The sequence below is a fragment of the Mobula birostris genome, chromosome 17, assembly GCF_030028105.1.
Source record: "Mobula birostris isolate sMobBir1 chromosome 17, sMobBir1.hap1, whole genome shotgun sequence".
NCBI lineage: Eukaryota > Metazoa > Chordata > Chondrichthyes > Myliobatiformes > Myliobatidae > Mobula > Mobula birostris.
This window is the reverse complement of record NC_092386.1, coordinates 64569214-64594076: the sequence shown is the minus strand read 5'-3', so window position 1 is coordinate 64594076 and position 24863 is coordinate 64569214. Positions and strand designations below refer to the sequence as shown.

General features: G+C 39.9%; 1 protein-coding gene across 3 annotated transcripts in view; it reads left to right on the top strand.

The window, feature by feature from the left end:
* fsd1l (fibronectin type III and SPRY domain containing 1-like) overlaps positions 1–17483 on the top strand; it is a 73528-nt gene extending 56045 nt beyond the window's left edge. For all 3 annotated transcript variants that reach the window (XM_072281823.1, XM_072281822.1, XM_072281821.1), the window contains 4 exons: positions 4056–4156; positions 8814–9065; positions 13819–13907; positions 16244–17483. In XM_072281823.1, coding sequence (XP_072137924.1) covers positions 4056–4156; positions 8814–9065; positions 13819–13907; positions 16244–16366 — 565 coding nt within the window. In that variant the 3' untranslated portion in view covers positions 16367–17483. The remainder of the gene's footprint in view (positions 1–4055; positions 4157–8813; positions 9066–13818; positions 13908–16243) is intronic.
* The last annotated feature ends 7380 nt before the right edge of the window (positions 17484–24863 follow it).

The window sequence follows — 24863 nt, the reverse complement described above, 5'->3', positions numbered from 1 at the left end:
AAAGCAAAAAGGAAAAGTTGAAGGTAGAGTTTTTCCTCCTTCCTTTCCTTACATTTACTTAGCAAGGACAATAGACACCAATATGCCAGACACAATAGTTGAATGCTCCTCTTGTTGGATGTGGGAAGGCAGGGCGACCTCCAGTGTCCCTGACAACTATAACTGCTGTGAGAAGTGCATCCAGCTGCAGCTTCTAACAGTCCACGTTAAGGAGTTGGAGATGGAACTGGATGAACTCCGGATCATTTGGGAGGTGTAGACAGGACACAGAGAAGTAGTTACACCCAAGGTGCAGGACACAAAAAAACTGTAATAGGAAGGGGAAAGTGGTTAGGGTAGCTAATGCCATCCCCCTCAACAACGGGTATATCACTTTGGATACTGTGGGGAGATGGGGGTGTGGAATGACTTGGCAGAGGAAAGTCAAGGCAGTTGGGTCTCTGGCTCTGTAGCTCAGAAGGGAAAGGGGGAGAAGAGGTGTGCTTTGATGATGGGGGATTCGTTAGTTACGGGAACAGAAGGGAGGTTCTGTGTGCAAGGATGAGATTCCCTGCTGGTTTGTTGCCTCCAAGGTGCCATGGTCTGGGACATCTCGGATCAAATCGTCAGCAATTCGTAAGTGTAAGGAATGATGTAGCGTTTGTGGGTTCATGGATCATTCACAAATCTTATGGTAGAGGAGGGGAATGCTGTTCCTAAAAATGCACACCATCTACCTTCTTAACCACCCTAACGACTTGCATAGCATCTTTGAAGGATCTCTGAACTTGGACATCTCTGCTCTGTTAATTTCTTCTGCTAAGAACCCTGCTATTAATTGGACTGGCTGGTATTGACTGGTTGCATCACAGCCTGGTATAGTAGCACCCATGCCCTTGAACAAAAAGTAGTGGATACAGCCCAGTCCATCACAGGTAAGGCACTCGCCACCATCATCAGGGATTCGCACCACCAGCTTCAGGAACAGTTATTACTCCACAACCATCAGGCTCTTGAACCAAAGGAGGTAACTTCAGTCAACTTCACTAGCCTCACCACTGAACAGTTCCCACAACCTATGGACGTATTTTCAAGGACCCAACAACTCATTTTCTCTTTATTTATTCGTTGTTATTATTTTCTTTTTAGCTCATATTTGTACAGTTTGTTGTCTTTTGCACATTGGTTGTTGTCCATTCTATTAGGGGCAGTCTTCCTTTGTTGAGCTTCTAGTATTTACTGTGAATGCCCACAAGAAAATGAATCTCGTGGTTGTATATGATGACATATATGTACTTTGATAATACATTTATTTGAACTTTGATTAACCTTTACTCTGCCTTCAAGTTCGATTTTCAAGTGTACCACATAGTTTACTGGATTGAATGCCACCTGCCATTTCTCTGCCCAGCTGTGCATCTTGTCTATATCCTGTTGTAACCTACAACAACCTTCCACGCTTTCCACAATATCTGCAAACTTAGTAACCCAAACTTCCACTTCATCTAAGTCATTAAAAAAAATCACCAAGAGTAAGGGTTCAGGAGCAGATCCCTGCAGAACACCACTGGTTCCAGCAAAATATGCCTCATCTACTACCACTCTCTGCCTTCTGTGGCCAAGCCAATTCGAAATCCGCGCAGCCAAGTTTCCGTGAATCCCGTGCCTCATGACTTTCTGGATGAGCCTACCATGAGGAACTTTGTCAAATGCCAAGCCACAGAGAATGTAAAGATCATTATCAATGCCTCATCAATCTCTTCCTTCACTTCCTGTAATAACTTGGGATATATCCTAACTGGCCAGGAGAGTCTTATCTATCCTAATCTTTTTCAGAAGCTCCAACACTGCCTCTATCTTAACCTCAACATTCTCCAGCACGTTGGCCTGTTCTATGCTGATGTCACATTCGTTAAAGTTCTCTTCTGGTGAACACTGAAGCAAACTGTTCATTAAGGACCTCCCTTACTTCCTCCAACTTAATGCATGTGTTTTCCCCCTTATGTCTGGGCACTCCTACCCTCACATTATCCTCATGTACATGTAGAATACCTTGGGGTATTCGTTAGTCTTAGTTGCCAAGGCCTATCTTCCCTTCCAGCTTTCCTAAGTCCATTCTTCAGTTCCTTCCTGGCGACCTTATAATTCTTAAGAGTCCTGTCTGTTTTTTTTGCTTCTTAAACCCTAAGTATGCTTCGGTCTTCCTCTTGATTAAATGTTCCACCTCTCTTGTCAACAACGCTTCCTACACCCGACCATCCTTCCCCTGTCTCAGTGGGACAATTCTATTCAGAGCCCATGTATGGTCCCTAAACAACCTGCACATTTTCATTGTGCATTTCCCTGGGAATATTTGTTCCCAACTAAGTTCCTGCCTAATGCTGTTGTGATTAGCTCTACCCCAATTAGTCTTTCCTATATCGGTTCTTGTCCATAGCTATGCTAAAGATGAGGGAACTGTGGCCACTATCTCCAAAATGTTTTCTCAGCAAGAGATCTGTCATCTGACTAGTTTTATTACTTAGTGCTGAGTATGGCCTCTAGTCAGAATGGTAGAACATTTGGACCCCTTTCTGGGTAGGAATGTTTTAGAGGGATATAGAACTATCCCTAATGAAATGCAGACAAATGGGATTATCATAGATGGGAATCCTGGTGAAGTGTAGATGAGTTGAGATACAAGATCTGTACCAGTGCTTTATCATTCAATAAATTAATCTTTTCAAGCTTCATTCTGGAGACAGTGACCAATAACACCGATTCCTTATTTATTTTGTTCCAAAAGTCTAATTTCTATTCTTTTCAAATTGTTAAAACTTGAAGTAAGCATTTTAAAATCTGATTGCTACAATTTTGCATACTAATGAATTTGTTTCTCAGCAAAGGTGTTTTTACCTCCATTCATATGTGTTAGGGTTACATAACTATGATCATCTAGGAAGAAATAAATCCAGTAAAATTTGTTGAAAATTTTGTTTTGTGCAGTGATTTCCCAAAAATAGCTATACTTATCAGCTCTTTCACTCCAGTAAATAAGTTAATTTAATTTTATAATAAAAGCATGCCTCTTAAATAAAAATTGATTGAACTTGCCTCTCGAGATGATTGTGCAGAAGTGCTGTTTCCTGCAGTTGAATTTGTCAGCTGTTTATAGTTTATTTCCTGACTAGTACCCGTCTTATATAAAGCATCAGTGACATAGGATGATAATTCCTTCCAATATGCATTTCATTTCTGAGGGTATACCATTTATTAGTGATTATGAACATTCTGTGAGATATTTAAATAAGGTACACTTTTTGAAGTAGATTTATCTTGCAAGGAAGGGTGTTTGATAAACTTTTAAATCTAATGTTATGGAAATATGGCTTAAAACTACTTTACTTTTCAGTATAACATCACATTCATTTTGGTGGGGTTCTAGGTTATCTGATGGACACCAGTATTACATCTTTCAGTTTTGGGAGCTAAAGTGAACATTTTTAGGCATTCCTCTAACAATCCATCATAACTCCAATGTTAACTTCTTTGTTCTTTCTTTCCTGCGGATTCATTTTCATTCTCTGGTAAGTTTTGCTTGCCTTAAATTACGTCTGTTCTACTTTTAATTTAACCACCCCCCCCCCCCACTCCACATGCATGTTTGTCATTCACTTTACCCAGAATATCAAACACTGAACTGATTATTCAGTAAACCTGTGCCATAGTCCTTGGACAGCTACTTAAAGGTGTTTATAAAAGCAGGATTGGGCTGAGAGGTTAGCTATTCAAACGTTACCAAATGCTGGTGGATTATTGGAGTTTTAGAATAGCCTGACTAAAATACTTAGAAATTTGCTGAGGGAAATGTTACACGATTTTTGCAGTTAATTGTAGTTACTCACTTATCCCATGAGCTCTACCTAAAATCTTGTTAAGTAAACAGTTTTTAAAAAATTGCAGATTAAATAACACACTTGTTCAAAAAGAACACTGGAATGTAAGCTTCTCTCAGTTTGTGATTGTTTCTAATACTTGTCATTTTGGCTCATTTATTGAATACAAGTTGACGTGGGTTTCCTTTAATTTTCTTATAGAAGTGGTACGCCGTCACCAAAAAGGACATCCGTGTCCTGCCGACCAGGATCAGGAAGAAGCAATCGTGATCGTTTTTCTGGTGAATCGTATACAGTATTAGGTAAAACATAGAGCACAGCACAATACAGGCCTTTCAGCCCATGATGTTGTGCCAACCTGTTAACATACTCTAAAATCTAACCCTTCCCTCCCAGATAGCCCTCCGTTTTTCTTTCATCTGTGTGACTATTTTAAGAGTCCCTTAAATTTCCCTAATCTATCTACCTCTATTATCACTTCTGGTGGTCCACGCACCCACCAGTCTCTGTGTAATTAATAATAAAAAAAAACTGTATCCCCTTCACATACCCCCAATACTTCTTTCCAGTCATGCTAAAATTGTACCATCTCATATCATCATTATCGTCATCATCATCAGGTGCCATGCCTAGTTTGAGCTTTGACTGCCATAAGCCCACACACTCCTGTTTCGGGTCATATCAGCCATTTTGCCAGAGAATACATCTCTGGCTGTACACTCTATCCATGCCTTTTATTAACTTGTACGTTATCTACTAAGTCACCTCTCAACTCTACTCCAAAGAGAAAAGCCATACCTCACTCAAACTATCTTCTAAAAGGCTTCCACATCCTTCCTATAAATGAGTGGACGAGAACTGAACACAATACTCCAAATGTGGACTTAGCACAGTTTTATAGAAGCTGCAACATTTCCTCACGGATCTTGGAACTCAATTCTCCAACTAATGAAGGCTAATACACCGTATGTCTTCTTTACTACCCTATCAACTTGCACAACAACTTTGAGAGATCTATGGATGTGAGCCTCAAGTACCCTCTTTTTTTTTTTCCACACTAAGAATCCTGCCATTAACCCTGTACTCTGCTTCAAATTCGACCTTCCAAAAGTGTATCACTTCACACTTTTCTGGATTGAACTACATCTGCCACCTCTTAGTCCAGTTCTGCATCCTGTCAATGACCTGGATTAACCTCTGACATCCTTCTACACTATCCACTACTCCACCAACCTTCATGTCCTCTGCAAACTTGCGAACCCACTCTTCCACTTTCTCAACCAAGTCATTTATAAAATTCATAAAGACCAGAAGTCCCAAGAACAAATCCCTGTGGAACACCACTGGTCATTGACCTCCAGGCAGGTTACACTCCATCTACTATGGATGGAACATATTCTTCCTGGAGTTCCATATGCCTCGTGTGGGCAAGCCATTTCTGAATCTATGCAACCAAGTTTCCCTGGATCTCTGCTTGCTGACTTTCTGAATGAGCCTACCATGGGAAACCTTAACAAATACCTTACTAAAATCCATATACACCTCATCCGTTGCTCAACCTTCATCAATTTGTTTTGTGACTTCCTTAAAGAATTCAATCAGGCTCACAACCTGCCCATCACAAAGCAACGCTGACTATCCCTAATCAGATTATGCTTCTCCAAATCCAGATTTACACTGCCCTCGCATTTGTCAAGGTCCCTCTCAGTGAATATTGAAGCAAAGTATTAGTTAAGGACTTTCCCCTCCCTTCTTCGACTCCAGGCTCATTTCCTCTTACATCCCTGATAAGTCCTACCCGTGTTCTAATTATCTTCCAGTTCTTCACATACATCTAGAATGCTTTGTGATTTTCCTTTAATCCTACTCACCATGGCTTTTTAAGTCCATTCTTCATCTCTTCCTGGCTTCCTTCCAACTCTCTAGAGCCCTCCTAGTATGGCCTTTTTAGTGCAGGAATTCTTCCTGGACACACCTAACAAATTCTGCCTCATCTAAACCATTTGCACAGAGGTGCCAACCAAATTAAGGAAGTTGAAGTCACCCATGACAACAAACTTTCTTTTACACCTTCCCAACATCTGACGACTAACCTGCTCCTCACTATCTCTGTTGCTATTGGGGGTGGGGGGGAGTCTCTAGAATATTCCCAATTGAGTGATTGCTTCCTTCCTGTTTCTGACTTCCACTGACATTGACTCAGTAGATGATCTCTCCATGATGTCCTCCCTTTCTGCAGCTGTGATATTATCCCTGATTAGCAACACCACTCTCTTCCTATCCCTTCTGAAACATCTAAATCTTGCATTCTGATGATACTTTCCATATTGCTGGAGAATGAAGTAAATCTGGGAATGTCATTTGAACTTAGATGAGTTCTTTATATTGTGCACTGTGGCTTAAACATGTGTGCCAGTGTGTTTGGGTTGTGAAGAGAGTACACAATGAAAATATTAAAATTGGGAAGGTATTTAAGATGGTAGGTGTTTATCTGTTTATTTTAGGTGGGACAGAATTAGATCTAGGTTTTTTTATAGCTGTGCATTTTGGCTTTCAACTCCGTGATAAATATAAACACATTAATACATATAATCATTATTAGCCTTACCATTAGCCTTGAGGGGGAGTTACTGCCAGTATTGCGGTTTTTAAAAGCAGGTGAAACTATCTTCTACCCAGTAGTAGTTATTCCAGTAGGAAAGTGGTTGAATTACTGAACTAGTAACCTGGACTGGCAACCACCAACTGTGGTAGCTGCAAAATGTTAAATTCACTTAATACAAACAAGATAAAATCTGCAGATGCTGGAAATAAAAGTGATACTCTCAAAATGCTGGAGGAACTCAGCTTTTTCACATCTGTAGAAAAAGGGTAAAAAGTCAACGTTTTGGGCTAAAACCCTTCCTCAGGGTTTCAGTTAATCTGGAATTAGATGTTGCTAATGACCATAAAACCAAAGGATTGTCTTTAAAACCACTTAGTTCACCAATGTCTTTCAGGGGAGGAAATCTATAAGGACTCTGAAATGTCTACTGGTCATCATCCTGACACAGGAATTCAGTTACCTGCAAAACAAAATACTGTTTTTGAATTGTAAGAATTTGTTTGAGAGATGGGTGCACTGATTTTTCTTTTGAAGAAAGGTTTCATTGTTACCTCTGTGATGTGACTAAATAAGTAAGAAATGTCTGCTAATTTGTAGAATATTATTCTTACATTTGTCCAATATAATTGATTATTTAAAGTAAATCCATCAGGTTTTATTACCCTGAACTTCAAGCAGGCAGTATCAAATGAATTTGATCTGCTACTGAGCTAGTCTGATTCTGCCAGGAGTCTGGAAAACCAATTTTAACTTAATTGAAACAGTTGAGAATGCTAGGTCTATTGTTGAAAGTGAAGTCAAATTTTCTGTCTTGCTGATGCTGGGACATATCATCATGATGTAACCTGGGTATATTAGGCTTTTCGTGTCTTTCAATGTCAGGCTGTCGCTTGGGCGACTCAGCCAGGATTGATCAGGCCCTGGCTTGTGTCCCAGTAGCATTGATCTATCAGTCACACCTCTTGATCCATAGCCATCTGAAGGCTCGGTCAGCAGCCTCTGTGACAGTCCTGATGGCTCTTCTCTTTGCAGCCCTCCCTAATGCTAAGGAGAGAGTAGGTTCTGCAGAACGAGCAGCCAACAAAACCTCTACACTCCACCTGTATAGGCTCGCATTGTGCCTCCACCCCTGTTTCTGGCACTACTCTACCAGTTCCTGGTATTTGGCTTTCTTGCACTCAAATACCTCAATCTGGTCTTTACAAGGCACTTAATTCTACCGTGACCACCTGCTTTGGGGTTTCTGACAGAACAGCCATGACAAACCTCAGTGATAATGATATGTTGAAATCAGGGAACTTTAATTGCTTGCTGAGATTGACTTTGGCAAGTCAGCCTGCTAGTGAGCTGGTTAGTCTCCAGCTTTGACAAAGGCCATGGGCTTTCTGGGTTGCCGGAGGTGTCTATTGTTGTTAATGACCAAGGAGATGCTTTTCTGCCACTGCCTTCAGCACCTGGTCATGATGCCAGCAGTATCATCCTTCTCTCAAGACTTCTAGGCAGCTGCTGAGGATGTGTTCTAGGATCCTTCTGTCAGGGCTGAGAGTACATGATGGTATCTCACTTTTGCCCCAAGCAAGGGTTCATTGGACTAGATAGGGTGTTGTACACGGCCTGGATTATGAACTTGATGCACTGGGGTTCTGCCTGCCAGATGTTGGACCAGGAAATCTTCTGCTTCAGTACACTCTCCCACCTTGTCCAAGCTGCCTTTTGCCCCATTCCTACCATCCTGGTGGTACGCATTTCCTTGTCAGTTGCTCGCACCTCTCCCTGGACCAGTTTGCATCTGTCCATGCCCTGGGTCCTCAAAGTCAGAGGGATATTATAATTTGCCAAAAACATATAAATTAACTAACAGGATTTTTTTTTTTAAATGTGCAGAAACTCAGGGACCTAGACGTACATTGGTGTACAGTATATTCTTAGAAGGCATGTTGAGCAAATAGTCGGTGAAGCATATGGAATTCTGAGATTAATAAATAGACTCAGCTAAAAGCAATTAAGTTGTATTGAACCTGCAGAAAACTGAAAAGGACACAACTATTTTGTCCTATTGGGGTTAACACTTTTAAAACAGAATGTGAAGATGATGGCTCCAAGAGCAAGAAAACATGGATTCAACATCAGGAGGAAAAGATACAGTGGATTATACAGAAAATAAAAGTGCAAACACAGCTAGACACAAATTCATAGAAAGTTATGTCTAGTGCCTTAATTACTTGACCATCAGTAGTAAAAGTCCTTAAATTGCTTCATTGAGTGGAAAAATGTAATAAAAATCCAAGTATTTATTTGTGTTAAAGTTTGTGCATCAGCCATAGGAGATTTACATCTTTGTTTGTACTCCACAGGAGATGCAGTGATCGAAAGTGGACAACATTATTGGGAAGTGAAGTCTCAAAAAGACTGTAAATCCTATAGTATAGGTGTGTCGTACAGAAATCTTGGAAAGTTTGATCAGCTGGGGAAGACTATTACATCATGGTGTGTTCATATTAACAACTGGCTGCAGGCATCCTTTGCTGCTAAACACAACAACAAAGCCAAAATCATGGATGTGCAGGTTCCAGATAAAATAGGTGTATACTGCGACTATGATGGAGGTAGCTTTTTTATAACAGATATCAAAGCTTTCTTCCTATTTGCCTAATTTCTTGTCTTAACCTTAATTTTGCTGGGTTATGGTGATGATTTGATGTCAATTAAGCTTTGGGCTGAATAGTACTGGATCAATCCCATTGCCTTGACACTCTAGCTTACCAGCACTTGTATAGATGCAGTGTGGTAGATTAGCTGACCCAGTGTGTCCAGGAAAAGTAAACCAGGTGTCTTGCTGCTTTTGAGGTTTTAATGTTTATGATGGTCAGATATTCAATAACTATTCAAATATATTTAAACAAAAACAGTAAAATATTTTGGAAAAGAAATTTAAACATTAAAATATATCAAAATAATTCAAAATAGGGTCATTATTTTGCATGCTGTGGTGAATTCAGTGGTGGAGTGAGAAGTCAGAGTATACAAACTCGTTTTTAGGTCAAACTGCATTGCATTATCAACTGTAGTTCAGAGAAATTTAGGCCCTTAAAAAAAGCTTACAAAGTAACATGCACAGTCATTTGTCCTTATAATGGCACTGAAAGAATTCCATCTTGATATTACTGGCATTGTTCTGTCTAAACTTAATAACATTTTAGGCAAAGAGATGGGAATACCAGATCAATGATCTCAAAAATTGTATTCAAGTGAACATTTCATAAATCTAGATTACTTTATAAATAACAATCATTGCTTTGGGAGATAATGTGATCCACTTAATCATGGCTTCTCTCTCAAACTATGTTCACATTGGCACAGGTTGGTATATTTGGCATATACCGGGCAAAGTATACAGTTCAATCTGGATCTGGATAATATGTTAGATCTTGATAAGCCTAGGAGTGGATTTGTTTGCCCTTCAGAGGTTGATCAATGGGCCTTGAGGCACTATAAGGTTATGGTTTCCTCTCCAAAAATTGCTTAGTTTTAACATTATCGCAGAGCACAAAGATGCCCTTGGCTTTGCATCTCTCAAATCAATCTTCCGAAACTATTTCCCATCCTCCTTTTACTTTCACAGTTACTAAGGAGTTGCATCTTTCTCCCAGTGCTGAATTTGCACTTTTCTCTAGTTTCCTGTCCAAGCTATGCTTGTCCACTTAACTGCTGCCCTGATCCCCTTGACAGAGCATGTCAACAGGTTCTTCCCGCCCCAACTTCCTGCAAAACATGTCCTATCTATAGTCCTGAAATATGTTGCCTCCAAATCTGTCTCCACTTTTATGCAACTCCATAGTTGAACCACTGCAAGCATTGCCATTGCACTTAAACGGTCCTTCTCAAAGTTACATAGTTGTTAGAGATTGTAAATTGCTGTGACAACCAATGCCTTTGTTGTTGTGACACTTTCTGTCTCCTTTGTGGTTGAGCACTCAACATCACAGAATGGTTTCAACACCAAAGTTTAACCCATTGACTCTGTACCAACTTCTTGCAAGAATAGACCAGCTAGTTCCAGTCCCCAACCCTCTTACCTGTGTTACTTGGTTTGTCTGAAATGATTAAAGGACATGATCCAGTAGTACAGGTGTAGAAATTAATAAAAGTAGCAATGCAGGTTAGTGAGACCATTAACAATAACCTGTCTTTATACTAGAGGGATGGAGTTGAAAAGCAACACATGCATTTTATCACATTTTGTGTAAAGTTTTGCTCTGCAGAACTGTTAATATTTCACAAAATATAATGATGGTACAAGTACTATCAAAACTAACAGCGTACTCTTCAAAATACAGAAAACAGCAGGGCCATCCATTCTCCTTAGGGCCTGCTCCATAACTCAGTATAATCATGGCTGATCATCCGTATTCAGTACTGAAGTCCTGCCTTCTCCCCATATAAAGTCATATGGAGACAACTCAGTGGTCTACTGAGTCCACAGACAACATTAAACAACAATTTTTACACTAATCCCATTTTCTTCTCTCTATTTTGCCATCAACCCATCCACCTTCATGCATTCTACCACTCATCTACACATTGGGGCAATTTAATCTGGCAAATTGGCAAGTCTTTGGAATGCGGGAGAAAAGCCATGCAGATACAGGGAGAATGTGCACACTTGACACAGAAGGCATAAGAGGTCAAATCATACCTGGGTAGTTGGAGCTGGTTTATCAGCTCTGCCACTGTGCAACTCGTGTCTCATCTCTCTAGCTCTATGAGAAAAATCAACCTCCTATTTGAATATATTTAACACTTCGGCTTTAACTGCTTTCTCTGGTAGAGAATTCCACAAAGCATCACTCTCTGAGGGAAGATGTTTTCCTTCATCTTTGTCAGTTTACTCTCTATATTTGACTGAACCCTGTACTACCCTGCCCTGCTAAATGTAGAAGATCTGTTGGAGTAACTGGAGCAGCATCTGAGGAGGCAAGGGATCAATTTGAGACCCTGCATACCTTTGCCTCCACAGGTGCTGCCTGAGTTACTCCAGCAACTTGATTTTTGCTCCATTTCTCAGCATCTTCAAATCTTTTGTCTCCTTCCTGTGTCTAATCTATTATCTTAGAAATTACATTTGAACTTTATGGGTTTCTGAGATCACCTCTACATCATCTAAATTCTAATAAACATAAGCCGAATTTATCTTACTGGAAGACCGCTTTGCTGAACATCTACGCTCTGTCCATCAGAGAAAGCAGGATCGCCCAGTGGCCACACATTTTAATTCCACATCCCATTCCCATTCTGACATGTCTATCCATGGCCTCCTCTACTGTAAATATGAAGCCATACTCAGGTTGGAGGAACAACACCTTATATTCCGTCTGGGTAGCCTCCAACCTGATGGCATGAACATGAACTCTAACTTCGGCTAATGCCCCACCTCCCCCTCGTACCCCATCTGTTACTTATTTTTATACACACATTCTTTCTCTCACTCTCCTTTTTCTCCCTCTGTCCCTCTGAATATACCCCTTGCCCATCCTCTGGGTTCCCCCCCCCCCCCCGTCTTTCTTCCCGGACCTCCTGTCCCATGATCCTCTCGTATCCCTTTTGCCTATCACCTGTCCAGCTCTTGGCTCCATCCCTCTCCCTCCTGTCTTCTCCTATCATTTTGGATCTCCCTCCCCCCCCCCACCCCTCCAACTTTCAAATCCCTTACTCACTCTTCCTTCAGTTAGTCCTGAGGAAGGGTCTCGGCCTGAAACGTCGACTGCACCTCTTCCTAGAGATGCTGCCTGGCCTGCTGCGTTCACCAGCAACTTTTATGTGTGTAGTCCAATTTATCTAATCATTCTTCATAAGTTAGTTCTGCCATCCCAGAGTTCAGTCTGGTAAATCTTTGCTGAATCCCCTATTAGAACAAGAACATCCGTCCTTGGCTAGGACATTTATATTAAAAAAAACACACACACACCTTTGATCTCACTAAGACCCTTTACAATTGCAGTGAGGCATCCCTGTTCCTATACTCAACTCCTTTTACTATGAAGACCAGCATTCAATTTTCATCAATTGAATGCTGCATCTGGTGCATAAGGCCACTTAAGTTTTGTTGCATCTCCTCCTTTTCCAATGCACTGTCATGTCTTATTGCCATCAAAGTGAATATGCTCACAGTTATCCACATTAGTGTATCTATCCACTCGTTTGACTTGGGTTTTTCTACAACTTCTACAGTATTCACCCTCTTTCCCGACTTTGTGTCCTTGCTGAGCTTACTGATGTTACATTCAATTCCCTCCTTCAGATCATTAATATACAGTCTATTGATAATAGCTGCTATCCTAGCACTGATATCCACACTAGTCAAAGCCTCCCACTCAGAAAAAGACCCTATTGTTTGTTTCTTTTTGGTCAACCAGTTCTCAATCTATTAGCACTTTATCCTATTTTACTATCCTATCATGGTTTAATTTACTATACTAATCTCTTGTGTAGGACCCTATCAAAAGCTTCCTGAAAGTAAGAAACGGTTCAATAGGCTAGGGGTGTTTTTGATGAAATAAGTAAGATTTAGGAATGCAGTATTGACCTTTATCCTTCAAAGTTTACAAATCTTAGAGAAAATGCATCCAGTTGGTAGAGAAATCCAAAACTGGAGATAATCAATGTATAGAGCTGATATATTCAGAATTGTAAGATATTTACCTGAAGAGTGGTTAAGAATGCAATGCCACCAAAAGCAATTGAATCATCTGGTATATCTGGCATGTCCTCATACGTCCAAGTTGTTGATCAGAATTGTAATTGGCTAAAACTACAGCATTGATTACTAGTGGCAATACTCTGTCAACTTAAAAAATTGCCTGTTCATTCTCCCTAGCTTTCAATGTTTAAGTTGGAGGTAGAATATCCTGTAGAGGAATATAAGGTTAATAACTTTTGTCGGAAAATGTTTTGAAAATCTGTGGTAGAAAAATGTTGGTAGACAGTGATACAATCTTAACATACAGATGCAAAAGGCAATTGGGAGGTTTTCTTTACTATTAAAGGCTGACGTGAGGCATCTCAGTGCTAACGTTCCTGGTTTTTCTGTTTGTGTAATTTCCTTGATTTCTTCCTTAAAATGTGCCTATTTGACTAAACTTTATATGATCAAGCATCTGTGGTTTAGTATCAAATTGTACTGGCAATTATGTTATTATGGTATCTTGTGTTGCTACTACTCTCTATATATAATTGTACACAAATTAATTGTGGAAGTCATCTTTTAGTTTATGATTATCTAATGCTTAAATTACCTTTGTTTCACTTTTAAGAAATAACAATGTAAATATTCAAATGTAAATAAGCATTTTACTTTTGCAGGTCAAATTTCCTTTTATAATGCTGATACAAAGCAATTATTATATACTTTCAAGGCAAAATTTACTCAACCAGTAGTTCCTGCATTTATGGTAAGTGACTGATCAATGTTTTGCTAAAGAACAGTTTGGCTTAATAGTTTGTAAAGTACCACAGTTCTTAGAATCTTAAATCTGATGACAAAGCAGTCATAATTTTGTAAAAATGGTCAACTGTATTTCTAAAATAATGAAAAGTTTATAAAATTAGTATAGGCCAATGTACTTGATATTAGTACACTAAATTAAAAATTCTAGGATGAATATAGAAATTTTGGATCCTTGGAAGTTTTCCATTTTTTTTTAAATTTTATTGAAATACAGCGCAGAATAAGCCCTTCCAGCCCTTTGAGCTGTGCTGCCCAGCAACTCCTGATTTAACCCTAGCCTAATCATAGGAAAATTTACAATTAGCAATTAACTTACCAACCGATACATCTTTGGACTGTAGGAGGAAACCGGATTATGTAGAGGAAACCCACACAATCATGGGGAGAACATGCAAGCTCCTTACAGATTGCGATAGGAATTGAACCCAGGTTGTTGGTACTGTAAAGCGTAACCACTATGCTATCATGACGTGAGAAACAAATATATTACAAAATATTTAAATAATTTCATAAATAAACTCAATATCCTTTCCTTGTGAATTAAAAGATTCTGCCCAAGATAGTGCCGTAAATGTAGTCAACATGGTGCACTTGAACTTCCATTTTTGATAAGGTGCCATGTAACAGGCTTATCAGCCAATTTGGAATACATCCTATAAATGGGACATTGATAGCATGGAAGTGAATTTGGCACAGAAGGTCATGGTGAATTGTTGTTTATTGGACTAGAATAAGGTTAAGAGCGGCAATCCGCTGGGGTTTGGTATAAAGGCCAATTTTTCTCTATATTAATGCATTTGAATAAGGGTGTAAGCCACAGTTTCTAGGTGTATAAATAACATGTAACTTGAAAGTGTGAAGAGGATGGTGATAGATTGCAACATGATGAAGATATGGAAGTTGATGTAGTGGGAAAAAGCATTGAAGATGAAGTTTAATGTATAGAAATAATAGTTTGTGCACTCTGAAGCATGAGAAGAGGCAATATATTGTTCTAAAAGGTATACAGGAGCAAAGGACCTTACAGAATACACTAGTGGCAGAACAATTTGAGAAATATACATATTTCTGGGCTTTATCAACCAAAGCAGAGAGTATAAAAGGAGGACAGACATGCTGAACCCGTAGCCTCAGCTAAAGTATTGTGTTCCATTCTGATCACCACATTAAAGGAAGGCTGTAAGCCAGTGAGGGTATACAGAAAAGGTTTACAAGAATAATGCACAGTGTGCTGGAGGAGCTCAGCAGATCAGGCAGCATCTATGGATGGGAATAAACAGTTGACGTTTTGGGCCAAGACCCTTCAACAGATCTGGAAAGGAAGGGGAAAGAATTCAGAATAAGAAGATGGAGCAAAGAAGTACAAGGTGGTGGGTGATATGTGAAACTGGGAGAGGGGCAGGGGATGAAGCAAAGAGCTGGGAAGTTGATTGGTGGAAAAGATAAAGGACCAGAGAAGGGGGAATCTTTGGGTAATGGGCAGGTAAAAAGAAAAGATGTGAAAGGGAAACAAGAATGGGCAGTGGTGAAGGAGATGAAGTGGTTAATTACCAGAAGTTCGAGAAATCTATGTTCATGCCATCGGGTTGGAGGCTACTCTGACGGGATATAAAGTGTTGCTTCTCCAACCTGAATGTGGCCTCATTGTGTCTATAGAGGATGCCGTAGCCTGACATATGGGAATGGGAAGTTGAATTGAAATGGGTGGTCACCAGGAAATCCTGTGTTTTGTGGCAGACAAAGCGTGGCTGGACAAAGGGGTTTCCTGATCTACAGTACATAGGGCCTCATCAATATACAGGAGGATACACCTTTGTTCCTCCCCCTTTCCTTTCTTCCATGGACTTCTTTCCTCTCCTATCAGGTTCCTCCTTCAGCCCTTCATCATTGACCAATCAACTTCCCAGCTCTTTGCTTCACCCCCTCCCTCTCACCCAGTTTCACCTATCACCTGCCACCTTGTACTACTTCTTCCCCTCCCCCTACCTTCTATCCTGACTTATAGTTTATAATTGGAATCAGGAATGATCTGCTGCTAGCCATGACTTGTGAGGGAATTCATTCAATAAGTATATGGTAAAGAAATTAATTTCAAGGCTACAGAGAAAGGTTGCTGGAAAGCTAGCATGAGCATGATGGGCTGATTGGTTCCCTGCTTTGCTATGACCATTCTGTGCTTCTTTAGTGGTATATTTTACTATTAAAATGTATTATGAGCTTCATTATTGCTTTTAGAAATATCTGACTGATAAATTAATTGGCATTTTCCTCCTCATGCAGGTCTGGTGTGGTGGCCTAAGCTTGTACACAGGACTCCAAGTACCAAGTATTATAAAATCCTTCCAGAAGGGTGAAGGTGGATTGAGTGGCTCTGCAAACAGTTTAATTACTCTTGTTCAGTAATCAAGTGCATGAGACTAACCTACATGGAGTGGTGTGATTTTTAGTTTTTCACTAATTTGAAAATCTGTCATACAAACAGTGGAAGTCTGGATACGATGGAACAATCCCACTCTTTGTTTCTTCTTATGCACCCAGTTACAGCAGAAATTTTCAGTGTGTACTAGACAAGTGCTGAATCGTAACTCAGGGTCAACCATGCCCATGTGTTCATGAATTTCAAAACAATTTATTTCTGTATAGTTTACATGCACTTCAGGTTTTTAACCACTGTGCACTCTGTACTCATTATTCCTTTAGCTAGAAGGAACATGTAAAAATCACAAAAGGAACTAAATTGATTCATTGACTTAGCATATAAAACTGACCTAGAGGGATGGTGGAAAAATGTTTCATTCCTCCTTTAGGTTGAGGTAAATTGCCTAGGATGTCAGGACTTGATTGCCTACTGGAATTGGAATGTTTGGTGATCAAACTGAACGCAATGATTGCACAAAACTACAAAAACACCAAAGCAGGATATTTAAATTTCCCTTTCAGTGTGTACGTGTTTTAAAGCTGCCTTATTTAATGCAACTTGAAGTATAAGTTAAGGAAATCTAAAACCACAGCAAGGTAAGTAGTCATTGTAAAAGTGTTCGCTGTTGAGGACTTTTTATTAACACTGCTTCATCATAGTGCAGCACCACAATAGTTAAATCTCCAAACTCCTTGGATGCAGAGTTGGATTTTACCAATAAATTAATAAATGAGATCATTAGTGTACTTCAAGAGCTACATTAACTAGCACTGGAGAATTGTTGAACCAGTTGACTGGCAAATTTGCATACTAACATGTACTGAAGCTGTGAACAAATGTGGAATGACATTTAACTTACTGAGCTGTTTAAAGAAGAAACTCTATACCCTCTCTACAATGCACAGTGTGCATGCTGTCTGTCTAATATTAGTGCCTATGAAGCTATGGCTTCTTTAAGATGTCAGAAAAACGAATATCTTGTAAAAGTCTCAACTTTCATCTTTATTGTATAATGGATAAATTTGTCAACTAATATATTGTTCTCATACTTTCATCAGACAACTTTTTTTTCTGACAGCATTATTCTACTTTGAGTTATTTCCAGCATATCCTTAATCATCACTTCCAATCAGTCTGTCAAACCATCTCATTGAATTTCTGTTCCCAGGAGCTCCTGGCTCAAATCTGTGTTCTAACTTGCAGTTCCATGTGTCAAGACAGGGTCTTGTTGCTCCTGTTAGAACTGGTGAATCTGAATTTTGGATCAAATTGTAATTAGTCATTGACATCTTGCCACGTCACATCTCTGAATCTTAGGTTATTTGATTGCAAATAAATACTGTTAAGCAAAACATGGAAGTGAGCATCATTTCAAGTAGTCATATGCACTTTAAGAATGTCAAATGTTTATTTCCATTCCAGTTTTTGCTCTCCACCTTCATTCAGGTAGCTTTTATTTATGTTCAATTTATTTTCTAAATAAACTTGCATTACTATATTTTGTAATGGTTAGGGTTTAGTTTTACAAGTTACTTCAATTCCAGAATCCCAATTAAGATAACGGGAGAGATGTTGGAAGAATCATTCGTTTAGAGATAGCAGCAGGGCAAATGATTGCAGGTTTAATAGTGCCAGAAGGCAAATAGCTTAGCACTGAAACAAGTATTCATCGTGTTCTCGATTTTAGTCAAAGGTGTTTTGTCAGTACTGTGAATTCATGTTTCCTTTTAATGAAGCAGGAAATATCAAACAGGATTATTAAATTATCAAAGTAAGCCTATTATATCATTGTCATGTTCTAAAAGTACAAAATAGTAATTATAAATTATCCTCTCAGCTGTATTAAAGAATATTACTAAGTGCGGGATTCATTTACCGTTGATTAGCGAGTGCCTATAACTTGGTGTAAACTATTGTTATACTGGCACCTACTACAAACTAATTGTTGGCATCTACAGTTTTCATTGTATTGACCTTCAGTTTTATACTTATTGCCTATGGTTTCTTTGGGATATGTATGGCTTGTACAATAATAAGCTAATCCCTCTACTGTGTTATCTTGAACATTAGTCTTTGTCCTAAACAAAGGTAGTGTAATGTACTAGAAAGAATAAATGACATATTGATAAGCATACAATTCAAAATTTGGTCAAATTTTAATGCCTCATCTCCAATTTTACTCCTGTTAATGTGAATAAATTGAATATCTAAGATACTTGATGCATTTGGCCTTATAAAAAGGAAGTATGGTGGTAGTTTTTTTTGACCACTTAGTGTTTCTGCATTGGAAGATGCTGATCAAGTAACCATTTATTTCAATTAGATATTTACCACTGTAATTGTGCCACAAGCTGTATAAGTTCATCAGAAGGAACTATAATGACACTATTTTAAATGTAGATAATGCTTACTGTAACAAGTGTTATGTTGAACTGTTCCAAATGATCCTATTAGCATTTGTATTATTGAACAGCAACAAGTAACTTTGCATCTTTTCTCTGCATTGTGGGGCTTCTAATTTGTCCTCTGCTGTAAATTCATCAGGTGTACTAATTGTTGGCTAGAGTTCTGTAATGTATGCAAGTGAACTGTACTTATGCAGACTGCAACAAAGCGATTATAAATGAACATCATGTGATCTGCAAATGTGCTGCAAAAGTTCACATCTCATTTACCTTGTCTTATATTTCTCTCGTTCTTCACCACACCATAATTGATGCAGAGTTACTTGCACTTGGTTTAGGTCCTGCTGAGTGAACAATATTTGTTTTAAATTGAACTTCCTTGTTTTAATATAATGCTTGTTTCTAATTGCTACAATTGAATATTCACCCCCCCCCCGCCCCGTCTGTAAAATAAGAGAGCCTGTATCACAGATGCTTGAACTTTCAATAGTAGTTTAATTTACTCAGGGTTAGAGTAATTACCAAATATACAGCAAAAAAAATAGTGGTAGCTATGCCATCTACACAATAAAACCTGCTTTGAAAACATTGGTCTGCATTTAATTATTTATAATTTGTCATTATTGAACACCTATAGACAAGTGTTTTTGGGGAAGGGGGACAATTGTGGTTATTATCTTGTTTCATTAGTTTTGTCAGTTTTAAGTATAGGTAAGGTAGCTAGATCAGGTGACATCATCCTACTGCATACTTAAAACATTTACCAATATTGAATACATTTGTGTTCATAATATGTAACCCTAATATTACTGTAGATTAATATGTAGATGGTTAAATTGATTCAATTAACTGCAAACTATTTCTGATGTGGTATCAACACATAAGGTGTTAATTTCAACTGTATGAGTTCAGGATTTTGGTCTCTGCATTGCTGCAGCAAATTTTGCAGTTGGATTCTGGACTACTGTCTAGAATCCAATAACTTGTAGTTTTATGTCTTGATCTATATCAAAGTAACTTTATTTTCAAAGTATGTACATGTCACAATATACTACCTTGAGATTATTTTCCTGTGAATGTCTAAGAAAATTAAAGATTAAAATATAATTTATGAAAAACTATACATACTGACAACCAATGTGCAAAAGCAGGCAAATCATGGAAATAAAACTAAATAAATAATACAACTGGCTGTAGAGTCCTTGAAAGTGAGTCTATAGGTTATGGAGTCAGTTCAGCACTGAGGCGAGTGAAGTTATCCTTACTGGTTCAGAAGCCTGATGGTTGTAGGGTAATGACCAAGGAGGTTGAAACGCAGGACCTACCAGTCAGGATATTCCAATGTGCATCTATAGAAATTTGTCAAAGTTTTAAGTGGCATGCCAAAGCTTTAAAACTTCTAAGAAATTAGAAGGATTAGTGAGCTACCTTTGTGATGGAACTGGCTTGCTGGTCCCTGCAGAGATCCCTTGATGTGTTAATACCAAGGAATTTAAAGCTACTAGCCCTCTCTGCCTCCAATCTCCTAATGAAGACTGACTTGTGGACTTCTGGCTTCTTTCTCATGTAGTCAATAATCATCTCTTTGGTTTTACGGATAATGAGTGAGAGGTGGTTGTGAGATGATTTTACGAGATTTTCAAATATCCCACCTGGTTTTCCCAATGGAGGTATCATCAGCAAATATGGTATTGGAGTTTTACTTAGCCACAGTCATTGGGTATAAAACCAGTAGAACAGGGGACTAAGCATACAATCTTTGTTGTGCACTGGTGCTCATGGTGATTGGCAGCAACATCTCCACAATCTGAACTGACTGGGGTCTGCAAGTGAGGAAATTGAAGATCCAGTTGCACAAGGAGGTATTGAGGTCTAGGTCTGGGAGCTTAATGATTAGTTTCAAGGGGTTAAGTGTTGAATGCAAAGCTGTAAGCAATGGAGAGCATCCTGATGTGTGCGTCTTCATTGTTCAGATGCTCCAGAGATGAGCAAAGAGCCAATGAAATGGCATTTGCTGTTAACCTGTTGTGATGGTAAACAAAATGGAATGGATCTAAGTCACTCCTCAGGCAGAAGTTATCACCAAGCTTTCAAAGCACTTCAGCGTAGTGGATGTTTGTGCTGCTAGACAATAATCATTGAGGCAGGTTAACACATTCTTCTTCAGCACCAGTATATTTGAAGCAGGTGGGGTACCTCTGTGCTGAAACGAGAGGTCGAAGATGTCAGTAAACACTCCAGCCAGATGCTTTCTAGTGGTTCCTGAAGGATGCTGTCAATCAGCCTCAGAGACTGAAATAACAGTTTCAGTCCTGACGAAGGGTCTCGGCCTGAAACGTCGACTGCACCTCTGCCTAGAGATGCTGCCTGGCCTGCTGCGTTCACCAGCAACTTTGATGTGTGTTGCTGAAATAACAGGGGTTTTTTTGGGGGGGGGAGGGGGAGGTTTGTAAAGGTACCTCAGTGTTCATTCCCACAACACCCTTGTTCAAAAATTAAATTGAAGGAACTCAGCAGCTCGGGTAGCATCCATGGAGGGGTATGGACAATTGCCGTTTTACATCAAGACTTCACCTGTACTGAAAGTCAGGGGGCAAATGGCCAGTATAAAAGGTGAGAGCAGGGGATGGAGCAAGTGCTGATAATGATAGGTGGGGGAAAGAGTGGAAACAATAAGAGGCTGAGATCTGATAAATAGAGACAACAAAGGGATGAAGATGGAAGCGGATGGAGAGGTGGGAAGATTCCATCTTCATTTAACCAGAATGCTACAGATGGAGAAAAGGCTATATGGTCTATCATGTCTATGGTAGCCATAGAGTATTTATCCATACTATTCCTATTTGCCCAGTGCCCTACAATGCTCACATTCAAGTGCATGTCTAAATGGTGCCTCGATACTATTGGGAGTATCCGTCTCCAAAATCTCCTTAGGCAATTCTAGCACCCGCGAACAGCGATTCCTCGGGAAACATTTTCCGGATAGGGAACCTCACTTGCTCCACACCTCCTGCTTGCTCTGCCCTGATTGTGTACGGGTACGGAAACTGTTGGAGCCTGTGACGTACAGTCTGGAAGTCGATCGAAGGATCCAGCGTAATGCTGTGTCTGGAGAGCTGCCTCGTGGGGATCAGAAACGGGGGCTGAAAAGGGCCAAGAACATGAACTGACTCATGGAAGGGACCAGAGATGAGGCGCGGGGTCATGAACAACATCTCGAAGCGGCGACGAAGACTGAAGCATCAAGGCGAACGCAGAGGCGCCGACAGTCAGCATCCGGACCCAGGTCACTCTTTACGGAAGGACTGATTTAGGACTGAATATAGACGGTTAAATTGATTCAATTAACCAAATGTTTCCGATATTCTGACGTGATTATTGGACTGTACTTTCTATTGGTTTCCTTCAGTTTTTCGGTGTTTTCTTTCTTGTGGCTGATTAGTGGGTGGGCGATCTGCTAATTTTTTGTGCCTAAGAGTGGGGTTGGGGATATTGATGCTGCTGGTGCTCTGCGAGTGAGAGGGTCCGGGACTGATAATTGCCGCTGTTTTTTCTGCAGGGGAGAGTTGGGGAATTGGATGATATTGTCGCTGTTCTTTTTCTGAGGGGGAGGGGATGATGGGGTCTGCGAGTTGTGTTTCTTTTTTCATGTGGGGGAGGAGTTGGTGTATTTTCTTTCATCACCTCTCATGGTCTTTCTGTATTTCATGGCAAAGCGGAGAAGACAAATGTCAGAGTTGTATTATACCTGCATGTTTTGACAATAAAATGAACCTTTAAACCTTTTTTTTGAACCTTTGATCTACATTCGTGGTTGGCTGCTGCAGGTTTTCAATTGTTCCCCCCCCCCCCACCGGCTTTTCTATGCATTAATCTGCAGCATCAATGATTAAAAATATTTCACATATATAAGTGATGAATATGGCACAACGCTTTACAGTACTGTATCTGGATTAAATTCTGCCACTGTCTGTAAAAGTTTGTACATTCTCCCTGTGACCGCGTTAGTTTTGGGGCGGAGGGGGTGCTCTGGTTTCCTCCCACATTCCAAAGGTGTACTGGTTGATAGGTTAATTGGTCATAGTAAACTGTCCCATGATTGGGCCAGGGTTAAATCGGGGTTGCTGGGTGGCATAACTCAAAGGGCTAAAAGTGCCTATCCCCCACTGTATCTCAATAATTTTTTTTAATAAAATTGAATCAATGTTTCGCTGCTAGTTGCACTTCATTGTCACTTCTCCATGTATCTGAAACAAACAGTTCATCTTTGGAGAGGTTCCATGAAGCACACACAAACTCACAAGTGATCGTCTAATTAGAGCTAGATGGGGGAGTGCTGAGAACAGCTTGCCCCCGTGAAGGAGTGGGGAATTCTGTCTTGCAGTGGTGCTGTCTGAAATCAGATGGATAAGTTGGAAGTGCTTTGTTTTGCAATGGGTGAGTGCCAACAGTTCATCCAGTGACTACAGATCCACAGATCAGGTGAACTGGTCCATTAACATCCTATCCTTCACAAATAATTTTATTTATATGTTACAAAGAGGCAGTCCAGCCTGTGCCAGCACTTCCAATCAACCCCGCTGCTTCACACTCACAGGCTTGCCATTTTCTTTTGATATTAAAACAACTAATCTTTCTTTCACTCATTGCATTTCTTGATCACAACTAGCTCCTTAAATCTTATTACCTTAAAGATCCCCTAATCTGAGGAAAGACATCCTTGCCATAGAGGGAGTACAAAGAAGGTTCACCAGATTGATTCCTGGGATGGCAGGACTTTCATATGAAGAAAGACTGGATGAACTGGGCTTGTACTCATTGGAATTTAGAAGATTGAGGGGGGATCTGATTGAAACGTATAAGATCCTAAAGGGATTGGACAGGCTAGACGCAGGAAGATTATTCCCGATGTTGGGGAAGTCCAGAACGAGGGGCCACAGTTTGAGGATAGAGGGGAAGCCTTTTAGGACTGAGATTAGGAAAAACTTCTTCACACAGAGAGTGGTGAATCTGTGGAATTCTCTGCCACAGGAAACAGTTGAGGCCAGTTCATTAGCTATATTTAAGAGGGAGTTAGATATGGCCCTTGTGGCTACGGGGGTCAGGGGGTATGGAGGGAAGGCTGGGGCGGGGTTCTGAGTTGGATGATCAGCCATGATCATAATGAATGGTGGTGCAGGCTCGAAGGGCCAAATGGCCTACTCCTGCACCTATTTTCTATGTTTCTATGTTTCTATCATCTGTAAATACTGGAAATCTAAAGCAAACAGAAAATAGTGGGAAAAATTGGCATGTCAGGAGGTGCTTATAGAGAGAAAAACAGTCAAAATTTTGGGTCTGCGACCCTTTGTCAGAAGTAGAAAAGAGAGATAGGTTAGTTTTCAGTAGGAAAGGAATGTCTGTGATGGATGGGATGGATTGTAATGCCTTCATGACAAATATTACAACACATTATGTTTCTTGTTCTGTATAATGACAGAACACTGTTACAGCACAGGAACAGGCCTTTGGATCATGATGTGGCAATATAATCTAGTAATTAAATGTCTAACTAAACTTATCCCTTCCACGTACACGATGTCCATACCCCTTCACTCCCTGCATATTCATCTTTTAAATTCCTCTCCCATATTTGTTTTTACTACCCCACATATCTGTGCATTCCAAGCACCCACCACTCTGTAAAAAGCACATCCCACATAATCGCCTTTGAACTTGCCCCTCCCACCTTAAATGCATGCCCTCTAGTATCTGACATTTAGACTTTGGTAAAAATATATTGGCTGGTTATCACTGCCCCACATGATCTTCTCTCTCAGGTCTCCCTGCAACCCCTGCCACTTCAGAGAAAACAACCCAGGTTTATCCAAATCTTCTCATAACACGTGCGTTCTAATCCTGGTAAGCATTTTCTGCATCCTCTCCAAACCCTCAACGTGCCTCCTGTGAGGGGGTGATCAGAACCGAATGCCATTCTCCAGATGCAGCCTAATCAGTTTTATAAGTCTGCAATATATCCTCCTGACTCTTAAGCTCAGTTCTCAACTAATAAAGATAAGCATGCTATGCACCTTCT